The 21,814-nt window shown below is 38.9% G+C and overlaps 2 protein-coding genes and 1 pseudogene across 4 annotated transcripts; 2 read left to right on the forward strand and 1 right to left on the reverse strand.

Annotated features, from left to right (window-relative positions):
* The first annotated feature begins 1,168 nt into the window (after positions 1 to 1,168).
* LOC107673702 (uncharacterized) lies at positions 1,169 to 13,534 on the forward strand. 3 transcript variants are annotated; one of them, XR_001632431.1, is made up of 12 exons: positions 1,169 to 1,244; positions 1,327 to 1,372; positions 1,467 to 1,567; positions 2,657 to 2,724; positions 2,849 to 2,985; positions 3,100 to 3,294; positions 4,314 to 4,514; positions 4,650 to 4,787; positions 10,919 to 11,094; positions 11,181 to 11,351; positions 11,849 to 12,884; positions 13,128 to 13,142. XR_001632431.1 is itself a non-coding variant. In XM_016467511.1 (11 exons), the coding sequence occupies exons 1-11, from the start codon at positions 1,194 to 1,196 to the stop codon at positions 13,199 to 13,201; spliced, it is 1,251 nt and encodes a 416-aa protein (XP_016322997.1). In that variant the 5' UTR covers positions 1,169 to 1,193; the 3' UTR covers positions 13,202 to 13,534. The 3 variants fall into 3 exon arrangements, 1 of the variants encoding a protein (XP_016322997.1); XM_016467511.1 differs by lacking the exon at positions 11,181 to 11,351 and having other exon boundaries at positions 12,821 to 12,884; positions 13,128 to 13,534; XR_001632439.1 differs by lacking the exons at positions 1,169 to 1,244; positions 1,327 to 1,372; positions 1,467 to 1,567; ... (3 more) ...; positions 4,314 to 4,514; positions 4,650 to 4,787 and adding an exon at positions 9,858 to 10,013.
* LOC107673957 (uncharacterized) lies at positions 7,431 to 9,841 on the forward strand. The gene is made up of 2 exons (XM_016467839.1): positions 7,431 to 8,245; positions 8,595 to 9,841. The coding sequence occupies exons 1-2, from the start codon at positions 7,434 to 7,436 to the stop codon at positions 9,787 to 9,789; spliced, it is 2,007 nt and encodes a 668-aa protein (XP_016323325.1). The 5' UTR covers positions 7,431 to 7,433; the 3' UTR covers positions 9,790 to 9,841.
* A 5,846-nt stretch (positions 13,535 to 19,380) lies between the features above and the next one.
* On the reverse strand, positions 19,381 to 21,814 carry LOC107676408 (galectin-3-binding protein A-like; annotated as a pseudogene).

The raw sequence follows: 21,814 nt of genomic DNA on the forward strand, positions 1-21,814 counted from the left end.
GGGGCCGTCGCTAGTGGGGAGAAAGGTGGTGACGATTATAGTGGCGTAGCACCAAATGTTGGGCCCTGGTCACAGAACCAAGGGGTGGGCCCCTCACCACACCAAAAACACACTGCTTTATATATATATATATATATATATAGAGAAAGTGTGCTCTCTTTCATCACTGAAGTTGTCCATAACAAACACAAATACGCACGGCACTGTTTGAATGCAGTTGCCTATCAGCGGGTATCTAATTAAGAAAAACTGGTAACATCACGTTTACAATTTAATTATCCACTTTGTACTGGTATTTTTGACACTACTACATTGAGGCAAAGGTATCAGAATGCTTCTTTCGCAATGCTTATCATTACCATTCTTCTAAAAACAACAGCTAGAAGTTGTCTGCCCTCCTGCAGTTTTCTTTCCCTCTCTCCGCTACAAGACCAAACCACTTTTCCTTTTGATAGGGGGATTGCTAACATGGGCACCTGCTGCCAGGCAAATAAAGAACATTTCTTGTTTTTACTGATGTAAAATTGAGTCTTGCGAAGTGTTGTTCTTACTGACAAGCATATAATTATAACTATGCCATTTTGTCATGTTAATATTAGGGATTATCAATATATATTTGTGCCCCCCCCCCTCCATGAGGCCCCCTGTTACATAGTTCCACTATTACCCCCTGTCCGACGCCCCTGGGGGGGCGGGCCCAGTGATTTTAACCAACTGCCCAAGTCCAGCATGAAAGGCGCTCAGGACAGTTGAAAGGCCACTGCTGTTTTACATGTGTTTTCAAGCCTTGCTAGTTTAAACATTCAAGAGATTTTAAAGCATTCAAGCACAAGAAGATGCAACAAGAAATAACTCAACTGAGTCCTCGCACACTGCGTTCTGTGCGCACACAGAGAGATGCGTTTCAAAAAGGGCGCAAACACAGAATTTATTTTTCGAGTCTTCTTGCACTTGAACGAACAAATACATCTCCCTAATTCAAACATTCAAGCAAAAAGAATCGAAAGAGCTTAATTCAGCACCCACGCGCTGTTTTCTGTGTGCACAGCGCACACACAGAGTGCTGTCTCACATAGCTAGTAAACACCAAACTGAATAATAAATGTTTTGCTTTTATATTATGGTTTCTGTTCATGAGATATTTCAATTCCTTAGATACAGGACAACTATTCCTGTACTTCATAGGAATCTTCATGGCTGCCCTGCTGACCCATGAATGTGTTGTGGAAACACTCGATTTACGGGTAGGGGAAGTTTATTTACGGCATTTTACTGCATGAATTCAATTCACAGAATATGAAAAATGAGAGAATCCTGTCATTTCAGAACTTAAAATATTCAACAGCCTCAACAGTAACCTCAGCACAGACAGGTACTGTAAGCATACAAACTAGGTAGTTTTAGTATTGAGGATTATTGCTTATACCTGTTGTTTTAATACACATAAATGTACACTTCTTTTACAGTTATTGGAATGTCAATGGCAATAAATCAGATTTTTGACATCAGTCTTACTGACCGTAATAGCAAGACTTACAAATATTTATCTGGACAAATTGAGTCAGCAGTGAGTATTCCACATTTCATATTTTAAAGAAATATATTATTTGTGTGTTTGGTTGATTTTTGATTTTGTTTGAATACTATAAATACAATTTTGAATACAGCTTAAATATAGACGGTTTCATCGGGCGCACGTGCCTGTCCCGAAGATAACATCCGGTCTGTGTTTGTTTATCAGTCTGGCTAGTGACACAGACTACAAACACATTTAAAGTTCAGTTGATGAGTAGACTGAAGTTGGGCTCAGGCTGTTGTGCTGTGGGATGTGTTTCCCATGCATACATTTATTTATTTTTGGCGACCCGCGACACTATCAAAACTGACCGCCTCGAATAGATTTTCCAAAAGGCTTTGACTTCGTTGAATAACATGAGCACTGCACGTTTGTGAGATCAATGCTGCTTTGTGTACAGCCATTACCGGGGAAACCACTGTTTCTCCCGCTCTAAAAGCACCTCCTGCTGGCAGAGAATGAATTTGCATTTTCAATAAGCCTGTCTGATTTACGCAACAAACATATTTTGCTTGTTATCAGAAATAATCTACTCTAGAGGGACTTTGCTGTTGTTATTGATTCTTTGTGGAAGTCTACCGGAAGTTAAGTTTGGGCCACAAAAGCACGCATGCGCAGTAATGTTAGTTTATGTTGCCGTTAAAAGCATAGTCCTGAATTTGAGTGCTCAATACCATAGATATGTATATCTATGGTTGAAACATCTATACCTTTGAAGAAGTCATAACATGCATGTTAGTATTAATAAAATAAAAACCACTTTCCAAAGCTTTGTAGGTGATGACTTTACTAATTCACTATGTGAATTCAGTTTAACTGCAGTAATGCAGCCCATTAAAGAGATAATTTGCCATATGATTAAAATAATTATTATTTTTTATTATTTAATAAATATTAACAAAAATATTTAACTGAAACACTAATATGGAACTCACAAATGTTTGCAGCACTTGATTCATACAAGCACATTATGTAGTGAACATCATAATACAGTACTAATAATACAATGACTTTATATAACTTTTATTATTGTAACATTGTTTTTTTCAAGCACACATGGCTTACTTTTATTTTTTACAGATTGACACAAGTTATTCTAATAAGCTAACTGGCTACAAGGTTGGTTCTGCAAAAGTTACTGGCTTCAGGTATGATTTACAATTGAAACATTTTTTTTTTCCGCAAAACTTTTCCATTTAGTTTTACCTTTTCAAACAAATACAATGTTAATACATGTCTTTACATTGGTGTGTTTTGTGTTCTGCTACATAGACCTGGGAGTGTTATAGCAGACTACACTATAAGTGCAACATCCAACAGCCTTGATTTTGGAGCAGCAAACACACAGGTTTCTGACTCTCTGAGAACACAAGGAATAATTTTAGCTGAAGATGCCTTTGCTCAAAGTGGTAAGAGCAGTCAGTGCCTAATCTAAAACCCTTCACATTTCTTAGCTCCATCATATTTATGTTTTGTTTTTATTCATTGTTGGGTGATATGAGCTGTATGGTTTTTGTTTACAGATCAAACCGTCTTCACAACAGATCAGTTATATCCTCTGCAAAAGGTGGACCTAAACTGTATACAGCCAGACTTTGCAAAGGGACAAATAAAATGGACAGTGGATAACAAAGATCCTGCACTAGACAACACAAGATATTTACTTTCAAATGACAACAGAACTCTCACTGTAAAAAACGCTAATGAAAGTGACAGTGGTGAGTGACGAGATTTATTTTTGTATTGTCTATGATATTTTACTAGTGCCTGATAGCTCCTGTCCTGTTTTTCAAAGCAGACTGCAGTAAAACTGTTCCATAATATCATTTAAATGATTGAGCATATTAGCATACTGACATATAGCATATGATTGTACTAGATTATATCATATACGGTATAGAGTAGATGATACAGCCATATCAACATTAAAGGTGCAATGTGTAATATTTAGGATAATTTTTTTTATTACCTTAGAATGAGCCATTTCTATCTACATATCGGTTTACTGAAAAACTAAGTAAATATAATTTCTTAATTTACCACTGGCTATCTCTGCTGTCTCAGACGACGACATCTTTGTCCTGTGTCGGCCACCGTATCTCTACGTGCAATTCGCAACCTAGCCGCTAGATGCTGCTAAAATTTAGGCCATATCCACACGTACACGGGTATTTCTATAAATGGAGTTTTTGCTTCTTCCGTTTTTAAAAAAATCTCCGTCTACATGAAAACGCAAACGCGTGCCATGAAGCACTGTCAAGAGCATGCCAAGCCAACAGGTGGCGATATAATCTCAACCATAAAGCCATGTTGGCCAATCAGAAGCCTGAAAAAGTTTCCAGTAGGCGGAGACAACAGCGCATGCTCTGACTTCACAAGCCAAAAACTCACCTTGGCAGGAGTTTTCAAAAATGTTTGGTTTCAGTGACCTGGTGCTGCATTTGCGTGTGGAGGAACGGCCAAACTGCGTAGAAAAAGCTGCGGTTTTGAAAATAACCGCGTTCATGTGGACAGGGCCTTATACACTGCACCTTTAACCAAGAAACCTACACTTAATGTACGTTAACGTCATGAAGATTTACAGAAGTATTGTTTTACATTACATAATAAATGATGATAAGAATACTTATCGTAATACTTTTTTTTTTTTTACTTTCTTAAAATGAAAGCATTGGGTTTTCTTTATAAAATAATAAATATGCATTCTTTTTATTGATGTCTATCCTCCCACATGCAGGTCAATATTCATGCATCATACAAAGGAATACAATACCATACATTCAGTGGCAAAACATTGTTATTAAACAATGCCCCAGTATTATTGTGGGTGATAAATATCGTGTTTTTCCATTTGATGGCAGCAGTTTCCAACTGAAATGTTCCATTGATGTTAGCTACCTTATTGAGTGGGTCATAGGTGGAACAGTACTAATTTCAGGTTGTACATATAAATTGTTGGTACATTTTTATTATTTATATATATATTGCATCATTATTTATTTTTTATTTTCAAATTATGAAGGCAAAATTATGGCTTTTGATGGCTTCTTGATGGTCATTTTTCCCCAATCAGGATCTGACAGTATCACATTAATCTATCCAAAGGGAAATTGTATAGAGGAAATCTTTACATGTCGTCTCAAGGATCTGCCACAACTACAGAATTACAGATACAGCTATAGCAGCGTCACAGTTAGGACAAGCCCAGAAAGTGAGCCTTCAGTTTCTCATGTTTTTCAGCATCAGCTGTTTCAATTAGATATGATGATTTTAGCAATCTAATTAATGTGTTATGGTAATTTTACTTAACAGTAAAAAAATTTGGTTTTGAACAGTGTAATTTGAAAAGTGATATGAATTGTTATTGTTATGGAAATACTATTGAATGGGTTTATAGATATGCATTTTTTTTGCATTTATGTTATTTATTTAATTATTTATGTACATGTCAATGTATTTACATTTGTTTTAATGATGAGATATGCTTTGGTTACCATTGCCTCTGCTGGTGGTATTGATTAGGGGTTTAGGAGTGTAATAATGAATGCAAGAATGTTTCCTTACATTTGCAAAAATTAAATTGATTTGATTAAATATACCAAATTGGTGAACGGCAAAGAAAGTATGATGCAATCCAAATGAAAGTTAGCCATCTTTTGACATTACAATGTTGCTGGTACCATCAGCTTTGACACCATCAAGGAGGCTAAAAGACAGTACAGAGAGAAAATTGACAGTTTTTACTCTACTGCTGATGCTAGGCAGACGTGGCAAGACCTGCACCACATCACATAATATACAAGTACCTCAAATGTAAAACGCAGGAGTCAGCGTTCTGACGTAGAACCTGGATACACTGCGCCTTGTTTTTCTGCGTGTTCACGAGAGTGCGTGTGCATTCCTCTGCTTGCAAACAAGGCACAGAGCATCCAGGTAATACGTCAGAACACCGGCTCCTGCTTCAGCAGCACCGTAACCCTTTAACCAGCTGTATCACAGTTTGGTATGGTAGCACAGTATTTCAATACGGACTCTTCAGCATACCCCATTCCAAATTTGAGTTATTTATGCATACATGCGACTTGCACAGAATTGACATATTTACATACTGCACTGTACAATTGCACTACTCTATAATACTGTCGGGGATTTGTTGTGTCGTGCTGCACCGCATCCAATGTAGACAGCATCACTGATTATAATGGGTTCTATTGTATTTTGTCGAGCCGTGCTGCTCGCATCCGGTGTAGACATGGTGTAAAGACTTTAAACTTGAACTTGAGCTCAGAAGAATCATATGAGACAGCATCACTGTGTCATATATGTAACCGGGGCAGGAATAGTCCAATATTTCATTCCCCTGGTGATACCCCTTTAAGTTTTCGCTATGATGCAGTTATGCGTGCTGTCTCCTTTAAGAGTTTGAGCATGCGCACAATAGAGAGAGTGTGCGTCAGAGGGCAACAGAGATAGCGCCATAGAAGCAGCAGTTACAAGTGAGGAGAAAATAGTTGTTAAAAATTGTTAAACTGATATAATCCAGGCTGGTTATCAACTCGTGGACCTGTGGTGGTTTCAGTTGTGGGAATTCCAGGAGGTGAAGGACCATATCTCTGGACTTCTCAAAAAGCATGTCATCCAAGACAGCTCCAGTTCGTATGCATCTCCGGTGGTGTTAGTCCAGAAGACTGACGGGAGTCTTAGGCTATGCGTGGACTACCGGAAGCTGAACTGTAAAACTAGGCGTGATGCATTCCCGTTGCCACGAATAGATGAGAGTCTGGATGCTTTGAGTAAGGCCAAGATGTTCTCGTCTATTGACCTAGCGAGTGGCTATCACCAGGTAGCAGTTCATGAGAAGGACCGCCACAAAACAGCTTTCATTACACCATTTGGCCTGTATGAGTACCAGCGGATGCCGTTTGGCCTATGTAATGCGCCAGCGACATTCCAACGTCTCATGCAGGCCATAATGAGTGACCTGGCCTTTCAAATGGTACTCGTCTATTTGGACGATTTGCTTGTGTACTCAAGTACATTCGAGGGACACTTAGTGAGGCCTGAGACTGTGTTACAAAGGTTGAGGGAGGCCGGACTCAAGGTTAAGGTGGAAAAATGCCACTTCCTGCAGTCCGAGGTAAAGTTCTTAGGGCATGTGATATCTGCTCAAGGGGTGTCTACAGACCCAGACAAAGTGAGTGCAGTGAAGCAGTGGCCAATCCCTAACACTCTAAAGGAGCTGCGATCCTTTTTAGGATTCTGCAGTTACTATCGGAGATTCATTGAGGGCTTCTCTAAGGTGGCCGGTCCGCTCCATGATGTTGTAAACACTTGTGTCCACCAAGGGAGTGTTGCTCAGGCCAACAAGTTGTTTAAGGACTCTTGGACAGTGGAGTGCCAGCAAGCCTTTGAGCACCTCAAGGAGAAGCTTACCTGTGCTCCGACACTAGGCTATGCAGACTTCACCCTACCATTTGTGCTGGAGGCCGACGCCAGTAACCTGGGATTGGGTGCTGTGCTATACCAGCAGCAAGAGGGAAGTAAGACTGTGATAGCCTATGCAAGCCGGAGGTTGAGGGGCTCAGAGCGAAATGACAGGAACTACAGTAGTATGAAGCTGGAGCTCCTGGCACTCAAATAGGCTGTGGTGGAGAAGTTCAGGAGTTACCTGCTAGGATCCAAATTGACTGTTCTAACAGATAACAATCCCCTCTGCCACCTCAACACGGCTAAGCTGGGTGGCATTGAACAGAGGTCGGCTGCACAGCTTGCGATATTGGATTTCAAAGTCCAGTACCGCCCTGGCCGGTGTAACACTGCAGCTGACGCTCTCTCTAGAAGACCAGGACTGGAGGCGATGGAGGTGGTAACTGAGGATTCAGAGTACGATGGCTGTGTGACTATTTGCAGTGGGCTTCGTACAGGGACTGCACTGGAAGTTGACCTGGCAGGGCTAGAGGCGAGTCCTAGAGAGGGAAAAATAGGACTGTTACATGCAGCCATAGAGGATGGAGAGACTGGAGGGGGACCCATGGAGAATACCCCAACATTACCTGGATACACAAAGGATGAGCTTCGTCAGTTTCAGGATGCAGATCCGACCATCAGTGTGCTCAAGAGTTTCTGGGACAAGAAGAGGAAACCCACAAATCGTGAGAGAAAGCACTTGTCCAGACCGTTGAGGATGTTGCTTAAGCAGTGGGACAAGATCCAAGAGAAAGAAGGGCTGATGTACAGAACGATTGATGATGTGTTCAATGGGGAATGCCAACAGTTGCTGCTCCCTACATGTCTGGTCGAAATGGTGTTGCGAAGTGTTCATGACCAGATGGGGCATCAAAGCGTGAAGAGGACGCTGGCCCTGCTCAAGCAGCGTTGTTATTCGGTTGGAATGTATAACGCTGTGGATAAGTGGGTGAAGGAGTGCCAGCGGTGCGTGCTAGCCAAAATGCCGCAGCCCAAGATTCAGGCACCTTGGACCCCATTCTTGGCTTCTCATCCACTGGAAGTGGTCGCAATGGATTTCACCACATTGGAACCTGCATCGGATGGACAGGAGAATGTCCTGGTTGTGACAGATGTATTCACTAAGTTCAGCCAGGCATTCCCCACCCGCAATCAGAAGGCGGACACTACCGCTAAGATCCTTCTGAAGGAATGGTTCCTCAAGTACGGTGTGCCGGCATCAAAGCGTGAAGAGGACGCTGGCCCTGCTCAAGCAGCGTTGTTATTCGGTTGGAATGTATAACGCTGTGGATAAGTGGGTGAAGGAGTGCCAGCGGTGCGTGCTAGCCAAAATGCCGCAGCCCAAGATTCAGGCACCTTGGACCCCATTCTTGGCTTCTCATCCACTGGAAGTGGTCGCAATGGATTTCACCACATTGGAACCTGCGTCGGATGGACAGGAGAATGTCCTGGTTGTGACGGATGTATTCACTAAGTTCAGCCAGGCATTCCCCACCCTCAATCAGAAGGCGGACACTACCGCAAAGATCCTTCTGAAGGAATGGTTCCTAAAGTACGGTGTGCCTCAGCGTCTTCATTCAGACCAGGGGAGGAACTTCGAGAGTGCCGTTATTGCAGAGCTCTGTAAACTGTATGGGGTGAGAAAGTCCTGCACTACGCCACATCACCCCCAGGGAAATGCACAGTGTGAGAGATTTAACAGAACTCTGCATGACCTCTTGCGTTCCTTGCCACCTGACAAGAAACAAAAATGGCCAGAGTACTTACCTGAGCTGGTGTACGCCTATAATGTGACACCTCATTCCTCCACTGGTTACTCCCCTTACTACATGCTGTTTGGTATGCAGCCACACTTACCAGTAGATGCCTTGTTGGGCCAGGAGCCAGTGCAAGAGAAGGAGCCTGCCTGGTTGTCTGTCCATAAGGAGCGGCTTCGGGATGCTCATACCCGGGCACGTGAGTATGCTGAAAGGAAGGCAGCAGACCGAGTTGCCAAGCGTGAGAGTGGGGTATACTGTCCAGAGGTTGCAGTTGGTCAGCAGGTGTTCTTACGATATCGTCCCCCAGGAAGGAACAAGATACAGGACGCCTGGGCACCCACAGCCTATAAGGTGGTGGAGGTGCATGGTACGACCTACACTGTGGAGCCAGTGAGAGGCGGTCCTGCAAAAAGAGTACATAGATCCGACATTAGGCCCTGTCCGAGACCACTCCCAATGCCACGGAGAAAAGTGAGACCTATAGAAGAAGTACCTACCTTCGTGTTGGTAGAAGAGATGCCTTCGTTAGATGCAGAATGTGTCCTTGTGGAAGAAACCAGATGGTCGGAGGAGGATCCAGTGGACCTGGTGCTTGAGGAGTCACCGCAGCCAGATGTGGAACCAGACAATTGTGCTGGGCCTGGAGTGGAAGAAGCACGAGGAATATATAATGATGCACAAGGGAATAATGAGGCAAGTGCTGTTGAAGAGCTCTATCTGCCTGATACTGAAAGAACTGATTCACCTTTGGATGTGGTTTTGTCTAGGCCAGTTCCTGTTCCCCGAAAGCCGAGAGAAAAAAGTGCTGTACCCCATCCTACGCCACGCAGGACCCAGCGGCCAACAGCTGGTGTTCATGGTAATCCAAACAGACTGCCTAAATCTGCTTGTAATGCTGTGTCCTTCAGTCCCGATGTCCTTTCCCAAGTGTTAGCGGGTATGGTCTTGTACACATCCGGTAAACTACAAGGAGTAATGGATGATTGAAAGGTGTTTGCAGTCATCGAGGACGTTGACTGTAGGCAGGGGAGAGTGTAACATTTAAAATATGTTTTGAAGACTGTTATAATGTAAAATAATACAGTGTAATACATGTATGGAAGGAACATGACGTAATTGTTGTGTATTATACTGTTAAGAGGGGAGAACGATGATGTGAGATCACACATGTGCCAGTTTCCACGTGATTGATAATCCAGTCTCATATAAGAGTGAGTTTTTCATTCATTTCTCCCAAAGTGTGTTTACCTATATGGCCTGAAAAGTATTGTACCCTGTATAACGTGTATACTGTTACCTTTAGTCTATTTACTGATTAATATGTTTAAAAGAGGTTAAAATGTGAACTGTGTATAATGTGGGTGGTGCATTTAGGTGGCAAAATGTGCAGATTGTTCATGTATGCTAATGCTGTTGTTTTTTGTCTGTTTTATCAGGCACATATAGGCCACTGCCATTGTTTTGTACACCTTTATTGGTTGTTTAACATTGGTTGCATTATTTCAAGTCAAATTGTGCTTGTGATCTGCTGTTTTGATTAGAGGTTATTATTGTAAAGAACTTATTTTTATTCTTTACATTTCTTCTGCTACCTTATTTCGTTTTCTGCACCCATTGAAGTGAATTGGGTGTTTGCTTTTTGTTATTCTGTTTTATACGACTTCTCTTGTTCAACTGGATCGGAATCCTGAAAGAACCCTTTTCCCCAAACAAAACATTAATGCTGAGTTTCCTTTGAGGCTCAGTCAGGAATAAAAGAATCCTTTTTTATTAGATGTCTTGGCATTGTCTTTTTCCTTAGTATATTAGAAGGACGTCAAGCCGGCCACATATATATATACAAATTTTGTCGCTTAGCATAAAATGGCAAACTTTTCTTTGGATTGCATCACACCTGAACTTCTGACATTCAATTCTGTTGGTTTTGACTGTTTTGGTCCTTTTATTTAGTTATTTGACCCTAGTTATTTCTGAGGCTTCTGCATTGAGTGCACAGTCCTTTCAGGGGTACTTTGCAAGTTCCAACATTTACAAAGTATGACATTATATTCTGAGAGAAATTGTTGAATTGAGTCTGTTTCCTTCTGACTTTGAATCAAGTACTCTTCCACTCTAGATTATGACTGTCAAAATGAAAAACTTGGAGTTGGAAAAACAGATGAACTGAAGACAGGAGTCTGTGGAAAAGACATGAAAGGCACCATAACTTACAAATGTGAATCAGGTTTTTGGAAACCAGTAGAGGACAACTGTGTACTTGGAGTTATCGACAGTCTTAAAAACGAACTTAAGGTAATCTATTTATCATGTATATATCTACAATGATCTAGCCATGTTAAATGTTTATAGTATTTGCATTTTTGCACTTTGCAATTTAGTCCTTGCTTGTGGAGGAGATTCCAGTGTTTATGGCTGACCTCAGTTCTGCCACAGTACAGCATGAAATTATTGTAAGCCAGTCTGCTGCTACTGTTCAAGCAACTGTTGATATACTCTTTAACATTGCTGATTTGTCACAATCAATTTTCATCAATAAGCAAGTGATGGAGGTATGTATATTCACATTCAAGCTTTTATATACACTGTGATGTGTAGACATGTTGCACTTGTGTTGAATTGAATGTTCCATGTACACTTAGCTAGAGTTACACTGCAGTAATCAGAGGTTCACCCTATCTTAACTGGTTGAGTGACATTATGATTGTGCTCAATGATGTATGTTCTAAATGGAAATGACCATATTAGCCTTAATAGCCTATAGGGGTGTGTTTACATTATGGGTGGCCCTAAGCAATAAGTCTGTTTGTAATCTTACAAAAAGTCCAAAAAGTCTGTTCAGGACCAGCTGGATGGTACATTCAGATATATGTAAGTGCAAGTGATAAACAAGAGAGAGACAAGCACATTATAATCTGCTTCCAAGTGTGTATCTCAAATCTGAAGCTACCATTAGCGTTGATTCAGTGTACTTTTTTTCATGATATTATATTCTACATTCTATGGGACAAATCTCATCATATGAATCAATTTTATATTCAATTTCCAGAATTTTCTAGCAACTGTGGACATTATTGTATCATTTAGTGTCAGTGATACATGGAACAAACTGAACAAAGGCAACAACACAAAAAACACCAGCATTAAACTTCTGAGCGCTATTGAGGATATAAGTGACCGTCTCACAGATGAGTTTGAGATTTATGAAAAATATATTCAGTTGATAAGAACTACAATTAAAAACTCATTCAGTACAATATCAAGACTGCCAAACTCAGCTACAGAGATTGTGATACCACATGTTCCTCAAGAGACTACCATAACCATCATAATCTTCTCAACTCTTAACAATGTCCTACTTTCTCAAGGTACTAATGACAGAAGGAGATCAGATGCGCGCATCATTGGAGATGTGGTTGTTGTTAAGGTTAATGAAATGCTTAACAACATTTCTTTTACGTTTGACATTCAGTCTTTGGGATATCCTGAGTGTGTCTTTTGGAACTTTAGTCTCAACACATGGGATTCCACTGGATGTGAAGTAAAGCACTCAAGGAATAAAATTATGTGTGAATGCAACCACACAACTTCTTTTTCAATCCTAATGTCACCGTTTTACATTTTGTACATAGCCTCATCTTATATAAATTACATTGGTGTGTCTATTTCAATGGCCAGCTTGATTATATGCCTGATTATTGAGACTATCGTATGGAAGTCAGTAAGAAGAAATGACACATCCTACATGCGACATGTCTCCATAGTCAACATTGCCGTGTCCCTGCTGATCGCAAACATCTGTTTTATTATTGGAGCGGCAGTCGCTGAACAGGAACAACCAACCTCTGTGGGGCGCTGCAGTTCAGCGGTTTTCTTCATGCACTTTTTTTACCTGGCTCTTTTCTTCTGGATGTTAATTTCAGCGCTGTTGCTCTTTTACCGTACAGTCATGGTCTTGTCTCAAATGTCAAGGGCCAAAATGATGGTATCTGAATGAATGAATGGTGATATCTCCCTTCAGAGCACTACAGCAGGATCATCATCCACATCTGGACAAACTTTCTTGCTAAGGATGCGACGGAGGAGTAAGTTGATGACACATAATTAGAAACTAACATGTATTATTGTGTGTGTATATATATATATATATATATATATATATATATATACAGTGGGAAGGGGGTCTGAATACTTTCCGTACCCACTGTATATTTAATAAGATGAATGTAGTGATTATTCAGGAGTTATATTTCTCATTTGATAAAGGTCTGCTAAATTAATTGAGACAATAGACAGTTCAGCGAATAACATGCATCTTACATTTGCAGATGTATCTGAAGACAACATTTCCTTAACATCTTCAGACAGCTCCAACAGCTCATATGCCATTATGAATGATTAAAAGAAACTTCCAAAATTTTCCCCACTGCAATTTCTGTTACTATTTTGTGGAGGGATTGTTTCTGTGTTCTGAGATAATTCATCTAAAAATAAGGTTACAATATGATTTTACACTTTATTATGTAACATGCTATGAATGCAGTCACTGGGGTATGGACTTTCATCTATACTTTAAAAATTGGGTCATACTAACCAAAGAGTAAGTTTCCTTTGTTTTGTAAAGTTCACTTTTGTTTTATATCAGACATTTTAAGTATGAGCTGTTATTCTGCTGTTCGTTTATTTACATCCTGTTTTTCTGCTCTGTCTAAATAGAAAAATCTCTAAATGTTCATCACCAATAATTAAATGCTTTTCCATAGTAAACTTGGTTTTCTTTAGTATTTTATACCTCTTCTTGTGCATTGCTAGTTTAATTGGTCAAATTTTTCACAAGCTAATGGTTGAGCATACACTGCGTGCATTTGTTGCACACTTCTGAAACTGAGTCTGGTTTGAATCTAGCACAGGAATGAACCCTCGTTGTTGACTCTGTTGCTGTCTGAAATCGTTCTCTCTTTTTCACTCATTCTCTAATCCCTATATAGTACATGGCAGTTGAGTGCACTAGACTATATATAAGCAAAGAGTAAATGAAATGAAGCGAGAAATGTGGACCCTGGTGCATTACATTGTATGTTAGAGTGCTGGAACTGTCACAACAACATTCTCACATACCTTTATCCTACATGTAGCTTTAGAAAAAATAACAGGAGATGCATTTTAATCACTAGATACATTTGATCATTGCTTCTAAATGCAACAATTTCTTAAACCAACAGTTTTAAATGACATAATATTACAACAGTGATCGATTTCTATACAGAATTTTCAGTTTAACATTTTTCATTTTATTTTACTAGTTTACAAAATGCACAGGTCTAACATTGACTGAATATACTGATGTTCAACTGATGTGAATCATCACTTTTGACCAATAGGTGGTGCTGTTACCAAACTGATGTGACATGGTCAGTGAGAGGTGACAATGGCACATACAACATTTGGTGTCAATATGTCAAAGCTTTGCAGAGATACAGACTCAGATGCAGTTTGGCACCATTTCAGCAAATTTGTTGCTGCGTTATTCGAAAACTGTTTGGACTACCAAAAAGCTTTTGATAACTTTTTATCACTAGGGTCTGAAGATGATCTGAGTCAAATTTGGTGAAATTCGGACTAACGGTCTGGGAGGAGTTATAAAAAGTAGGTTTTGAACATAAATAAAAATGGCGCACAAGAAGTTCAGCTGAATAAGGAAAAAAGGGTATCTGCGTTCTCGGCATGATATAGGCCATTATACAAAAAAATTGAGCATTTTTGCAAATTTCATTATAACTTTTGACCACAAGGTGGTGCTGCCCGGAAACTTTTTGAGTACCTTCAGGGCATGGTGCCGAAGACATATACCAAGTTTCGTAAAAATACACCAATGCGTCAAAATAGTCGACACCCAAAATGGCTGACATGGGTATCACTCAACTCGGCATGCTGCACTGATTCTAAATACAGTTTTATGATTTTTGTCCAAACCATTCAGAAGTTATAAGCGAAAACATTCATTTTTCATATCTCCTGACCACTAGGCGGCACTGCGCCGAAAATGTACAGGTAGCCTCAGGTCATGGTTACATCCATCATACATACATCAAGTTTTGGTCAAAATATGACAAAGCGTTGGATTAGCCTCAAGTCTGATTTGGCAAGTTTTTGTCGAATTAATTTGTACGGTTTTCGAGAACGGATGGGTCTATTAAAAAGCTTTTGATAATTTTTTGCCAGCATGGTCTGAAGATGATCTGAGCCAATTTGGGTGAAAATCAGACAATCCGTCTAGGACGAGTTCGAAAAAGTAGGTTTTTCGAACTATTAAAAATAGCGAAAAAACTAAACCTTACGATTTTTACATTTTGGTGTACATTTGACTCGAGGTGGTGATGCGGCCACGACGCGAAGCGGAGTAACACCTCGGGTGTGCATTATTTTTCTGATAATTCAATGGACCGAAGTCAGTTATTCTGCTTATCCACTTAAGCTCGGGGCGTTTTTTGGTATTTTCGCCTAAATTTAACATACTCAAATTCAAATGTTTACCCTGCACACATACAATGGAGGAAATGAAAAAAAAATGGTTTCATTGTAAAGAAAACCCTTTGAACTACAAAATATGAGTGTAATTCTTTATAAATAACATTATATACTTTTCAAATATTACTATAAACACAAAAAAAACATAGGTGCTTTTGGAGTTTTAAAACTAAGTATTTTTTTGAAAATCTGTAATTTTTTAACGTCATTTTGGCAGAGTTTAACTGGATTTATACTACGGTTGCCACACCTCAAGACACCGATCAGATGAGATATTTCAAGGCATTTGTCCGGTGTTTGTACTTAAAACGCTCTTGTGAGTAGGATTAATTTCTTCCGCATCTCATCCAACACCTCCTTTGCAAATTCCAAAACTTCATTTTAGACCTAGTAACAGAGGTTTGAGCCATTGATAGCAGGCTAATGCAGTTATTAATGAAGGTATTAGACAGAGAGAGAGAGAGAGAGAGAGAGAGAGAGATTAAGCGTGTGTGAATTACCTGAGTCTGTGCATCTCTCAGCAGTGATTGGCAGCAGCGTCTCTAACATTACTAACAGTAAAACATTAAGTTAATTTTCTTCAAGAACAGCCCCGCTGTTACCTCGCTTGTGAGAAATGTCATGTAGCTTTTAAGTTGCTAAACTATTTTACTAATTAAATCGTCAGAGTAGCGCTAACAACATTAGCGCGTATGTTCCCGTGTGTGCGTCTGTGAGGGAAAGAGAGCAAGAGAAATAGAGTATGTGCTTTCCGTACATAATAAAACTTAATTTTGTGGCAAAAACATGGAAATAATCTGTCGTTTTTATCCTATTGTTTACTATATTTATATGCTTAGTCAGTGTCATTGTAGGTTTTGGTTATTTTGCTGTTTTAGGCTGAAAGGACCTTTGAAAAAACTGAAATCATTTGGCAAAGTGATATGGAACTGTAATTTGGTCAAGACCTGCCTGGAACTACGTTCGCCGTGCGTTTCCCTGAAAATAATAGCACACCTTAGAACGTTCATCAGCCAAACAGATTCAAGCATTCAACGGCCCCGTAGTATAATACCAGTTAAAACATACACACATTTGCTGTATTGTTTGTTGATAGTAGGTGTCCCCCAGGTGTTTCTACTGCAGGTTTTCTTAAGATGTTCCCGCATCATGTGACTCCCATTCTCTTCACTTCCATTTAGAAGTCAATGTACTTTTTTGCAGTGTCATCTGGAAATCACTGGTTAAAATATGGTTATGGTTAAAATAAATTTGTGATTTCCATCTTTCCATCAGGAACTACAATAATGTACAGTATTTGAAAAATAATGTGTTTTTTGAACATTAAAGCATGTCAACATATTCTGTTACACCAAATACACAACATAATGATCTTTAAAATAGCATCATATGACCCCTTTAAGATTGATTGTACTGTGCTCAAATGATTTACACTTTCAGAGTATAACAATGGTCTTTTATCAAAGGGACACTGTTTCTTAGAATAAGAAAACTGTTTTGGCTGATGCTATATGACACTGGTGGGTGTGAACACATCTCAAAGGAGAACTCATGAAATGTAAGCTCTTTGACATTCAGATCTTTATTTAAAACTTGTAAAGTTCCTCGCTAAAACAAATATTATTGTGACAGAACTTGTTATTTGTTAACATGAATTAAAGCAAAAAGGATTTGTTAAAAATGGTTAGTTTTTATTGTAAGGTGAATATTGCTGGCATACTTTGGTTGAAGGTGCTAGATAAAGTGGCCCACTTTGAACCTTCACATTCATTAATAAACTGACATTCACTGATTATTTTCATGAACATTTAGTCATTTAGCAGACACTTTTATCCAAAGCGACTTACAAATGAGGACAATTTAAGCAATCAAAACCAACAAAAGGGCAATACCTAATATGTAAGTGCTGTGATAAGTGTCAGTTAGCCAAACGCAGTACACGTACCAAGTTTTTTTTTCTTATGTAGAATTGACGTTCAGAATATGGAAGAAAGGAAAGTGAGAGCATAAGAGAAGGCGAGGCATGAAGCTGAAACTGTGGAGTGAAGAAATAAATGAAGTAAAAGAAAATGTAGATGCAGAGTATAACTATTCAAATTATGTTCACAATTAAAATTCAGGGATTAGAGAAAATTATATGAATGTCAACATGATATGTGCAACATGATATCAGTTGTTTTGATTTTATGCATTAACCCTCAATCGGCCTCTGGGGTCAATATGACCCCAATCAATGTTTACTTAGTTTAAAAAAATGGTTCCCTTCATCTCAGTGGAATAAGATTTTGTGACTTTTCAACATTTTATATCTATATTCACATAAAAAACTGGGCTTGATTCGGTTGTTCTGAAGCTATGTAAAAAATGTTTCTACAAATCTGTCCCTTGGGGTCAATATGACCCCACATTGAAATGAATGGGAAATGTGAAAAAATGTATATATATTTTTTTCATTTGTCAAAAAAAATAAATAAATCCGGCATAAATCTGAAAATTTCCACACAGAAATGAGAACAAAGATATAAAGGGGTGAGACCTAATGCACGCACACAGGCACACTCACACACACACAGACACACTCACACACACACAGACAGACACATGCTCTCTCTCTCTCTCTCTCTCTCTCTCACACACACACACACACACACACACACAGACAGACACATGTTCTCTCTCTCTCTCTCTCTCACCCACCCACACACACACACAGAGACAGACACACACACACACACACACAGACAGACACCTAATGCATGCACATGCACACACTTCTGCATATTGCTGTTGGTTTTATTTACATTTTTAATTTCTTCCACATTCTAAAGTTATTTTATTTTTTTATTTTTTTCACTTGGTTCATTAAAATCAATAATATGCAACTACAATCTGACTCTAAGTCTTGTCCTTTAGGTGTGTCTTATGTGGCATTTTTTTGTCAAATTTCTGTGGCATTTTTTGAAAACAGACATTTCAAAATGCATCAAAAACCACAAAAATTATACCATTTGAAAGAATATTTATTTTTAATGTCTTTTCTAATGTTTATATATACATAAATTCACAAAATGTATCACAAAAGTTGTGATAGAAGCAGTTGGCCACATCCAGTAAAATGAATGGCTCTATGGCCCTCTGCTGGTCAAAACAATTTCTTTCCTAAACTGTAATCCTTTTAGGTTTATTTCTAACCAGCAGATGGCAGAATTCTACACCTAACACCTAGATCAATATCCAGAAGCAACTTAAATTAAATTTAGGTCATCCATTAAGTGACTTTTTCATAAAAAATTAATATTTCACATGCAAGTTAATGGTGTAGTTGAGGAATTTTCTGGTAAATAGGTACAAAAGTACTTCATATCTCCCAAAACACAGCATTAATGTATAGATGAGAAGTAAACAAAAAAAAAAAAAATATATTATTTGTATGATTAAAAATGTATATATTTTTCACAATTACTCTTTCAATGTTTGGGGTCATATTGACCCCAAGGGACTTAAGTGTAAACAGGAAATGAGGGACGTTTGAGGGTTAATTGAGTAAACTTATTAATTTTACTCCTATATAGCTTTAACTTACTCCTGTAGCCAAGGCTATATGTTGTTGGGTTTGCAAAATATGTTTGCTTGATAATATACATTAATAGTAGCTGTAAATTAGACACATTACTCAAGATAAAAAAGTATCCGATACCTAGTTAATGCCTAATGACTGTGATCATTCTCATATATAGATTTATTAAACAATTACCTGTTGTGCAAATGTGTCATGTCAAAATAAAACCTAACGTCTTAAGTGACCACTATTTCTTCCTATGACTTACTATTCTTTCAAAATGAGACACCACTGCCACCATTTCTGTTAAAGGCTATTACAAGTTAATGATTGTAAATTATTAACTGATAATTTAATACATTTTGATGGGGCTGGTTATATTTAATAAATAAATACATTTAAATAAATACATCTTAACAATTCACACTGATCAGTCAAAGAGGAATCAAACTGATAGAGGTAATGTAAGAAATATTTTAATTTTAATTTTTTTTTAAGTGCACTTTCAAAATGAAGCATTTTTATTGCAGTATTTGAATGAAAAGTTTAAAATCAGCTGAAACATTTAACAGAAATCACTGCAGAATCAAATAACATTATTTAAAAAAAACTTGACTGAATTTAATAGATTTGATTCAACTAGATATGAATATACTGAAATGCCTGCAGGAAATTAGCTGAAGCCAAATATAACTCTGTGCAGTCAGATATACTCTGGACGCACTACAAATCTAAAACTGTAGTCATCAGGACAGGGGTTTGGCAGATCCATACTGCTGTTATTTGGAACCACTGCCATGCTGTTTTTGAAATCTTGAACATGAAATACATTGTTTTCATACTTACAGCTGAGAATCAACCTGTTGCTGTAGCGAATGGTGCTAGTGTATCTTTCCTGATTGCCATATCCGACAAACCTTGCAACTGGAAAATAATAACATGAAATACCATAGTTAGAGCATTCCTGAGCACTAAGAAACACCTGGGCTTGCCACTGGACCTTTTGTTCTCTGTAAAGAGCACTAGGGTGTGCTGGAGTGGAGAAGGTTTGTATTCTGTTATTTTGGCCATAGTGATGGTATGGATAATTGACGGTTGTGTCATTGAAAACTACACTCCACTCATCTCCAGTGTAGATTCTGGGTAGATACTCACTACTCATGTTATCCATTTGATTTCTGATCTTAGAGAAAGGCATTGAACTGAAAACCTCTGAGCAGACCAGTTAGGTACAGTTTCTCATGATTCTGACGGAGAACGCTTGAGGAAAACTGCATTTCATACAGTTTATCCGCTGGGATCAAGAGGAAGCGGATGTGATTCAGGAGACTGGCCTGTAGATCTGAACTAATCTCCTCACCTTTGTCTTGGATCCATGTCTCCAGAGCTTCAAGAAGAAAAGCTTCATCATTCAAAATCAGGTCTGAGCGCTGCAGCAGAGCGTCCATCATGTGAAAGGAGATGGTGCTCAACACTGGAGAGCTTATGAGGTACTCGCAGTTCCAGGAAAGATACTGAAGGACGTTCTCCTGCAGAACAAGATCACCTGTGCGAACGCCGTACTCGTACATGGATACCTGTGTAAGGAAGGTGTTATCTTCAGGAAGGAGTAAAGTGAAGGTCCTGCCGACATCCTCCATAAGCTTCTTCACTCCAAAGATAAACGCCAGCTGATGCAGACATTGAGCAGACGTGATGGAAACATCAATCTGACGTGTGTACAAATACCTGAGCAAAAACAGTTCAGATACTGTAAGTGTCTAACACCAATAATATAGTCAATTCAGATTTGCACAATTCAAATTTTCAATGAAGTAAAGTTGTCTTCAGAAAGTTACCTAAGAAAAGCAGAGACATGAGGATGGCAGGTCTGGCTGACATTCACTGCGAGGTTTCTGGAGTCATTTGTTATGTTTAGTTCTGGATAAAACATGAGGATCATTTTGTGCACACAGAATGTCAGTTCTTCCTCTTCACTGGTGTCTTGTACATTAATTCTGAAATCACAACTATTTCCACTGTCAAACAGAAGACCAAGATCATGAGACAAACCCAGGCTGTTATCCACAGAGAACTGACGATTGCTGTTTATGTTTTTACCTGCAAAGATAATGTAATAAAACAGATTTAAAAATACAAATAACAGAAATACACATGCAAAAATATCGAGTTGCTGAGTTTCTTAACAGTCTCACAGACCACTCATGCATCCTCTTTATGTGAGCAGTCAGTAACACCCCAGCCTTTGAAGCTGCATTCAGACAATGAGCTCTCAGAGCCTTTACAGTTCATGTCATCCAGCCAGATTGGACCAGAACCTACAAAAAATAAATAAATAAATTAGAATCTGGATTAAAAATATAAGACAAGTATTTTTATCAGTGTGTAACAAATTGTGCTGTGGAGTTTGTACCTTCTCCATATTGTCCTCCAGGCTTAACTGATATAGCTCCAGGAAAACCCAGCTGACGACACACCACTTGTGCTTCAGCCAGTTCCCATCCGTCATCACAAACTGTACCCCACTGTCCATCATGGTAGACCTCCACACGACCAGATGACGGCAGATCCCCCACCAATCGCACACTGCCCTCCTGCTTTGGCTGCTTTAGTCTGTCATCTTCATCCAGTGACAGAAGATTTAGAAGAAGACAAAAATGTAGAGATGTTTACAAATATATTTGTGACTTGTAGTCATTTCTTTGAGACTCGAAAAATTCTCCAAATACAAATACAAGTAATTTAATTCAAAAGCAAGCTTTTATGTACTAACCAAACAGGGTCAGACGCTGTGCGGAAACGTGAAGAAACAGTAGAGGCCATAGAAGGTACATGATTCTTCTTTTGCTGGAAATATTGCAAACAGCAGCGACAGGAACACAATTCACAACTGAATGAGTTCTAACACAACTTTTCTTTTAAATAATG

This window comes from Sinocyclocheilus anshuiensis, unplaced genomic scaffold, assembly GCF_001515605.1.
Source record: "Sinocyclocheilus anshuiensis isolate Anshui unplaced genomic scaffold, SAMN03320099.WGS_v1.1 scaffold173, whole genome shotgun sequence".
Classification (NCBI taxonomy): Eukaryota; Metazoa; Chordata; class Actinopteri; order Cypriniformes; family Cyprinidae; genus Sinocyclocheilus; species Sinocyclocheilus anshuiensis.

Bases quoted from the DNA above. Each gene is read 5' to 3' on its own strand.
- LOC107673957 (XM_016467839.1), top strand. From the start codon at position 7,434: ATGGAGGTGGTAACTGAGGATTCAGAGTACGATGGCTGTGTGACTATT. The intron at 8,246-8,594 runs GTACGGTGTGCC...ATGGTTCCTAAA, and splicing joins CTGAAGGAATGGTTCCTCAA to GTACGGTGTGCCTCAGCGTC.
- LOC107673702 (XM_016467511.1), top strand. From the start codon at position 1,194: ATGGCTGCCCTGCTGACCCATGAATGTGTTGTGGAAACACTCGATTTA. The intron at 2,725-2,848 runs GTATGATTTACA...TCTGCTACATAG, and splicing joins GCAAAAGTTACTGGCTTCAG to ACCTGGGAGTGTTATAGCAG. The intron at 2,986-3,099 runs GTAAGAGCAGTC...TTTTGTTTACAG, and splicing joins AGATGCCTTTGCTCAAAGTG to ATCAAACCGTCTTCACAACA.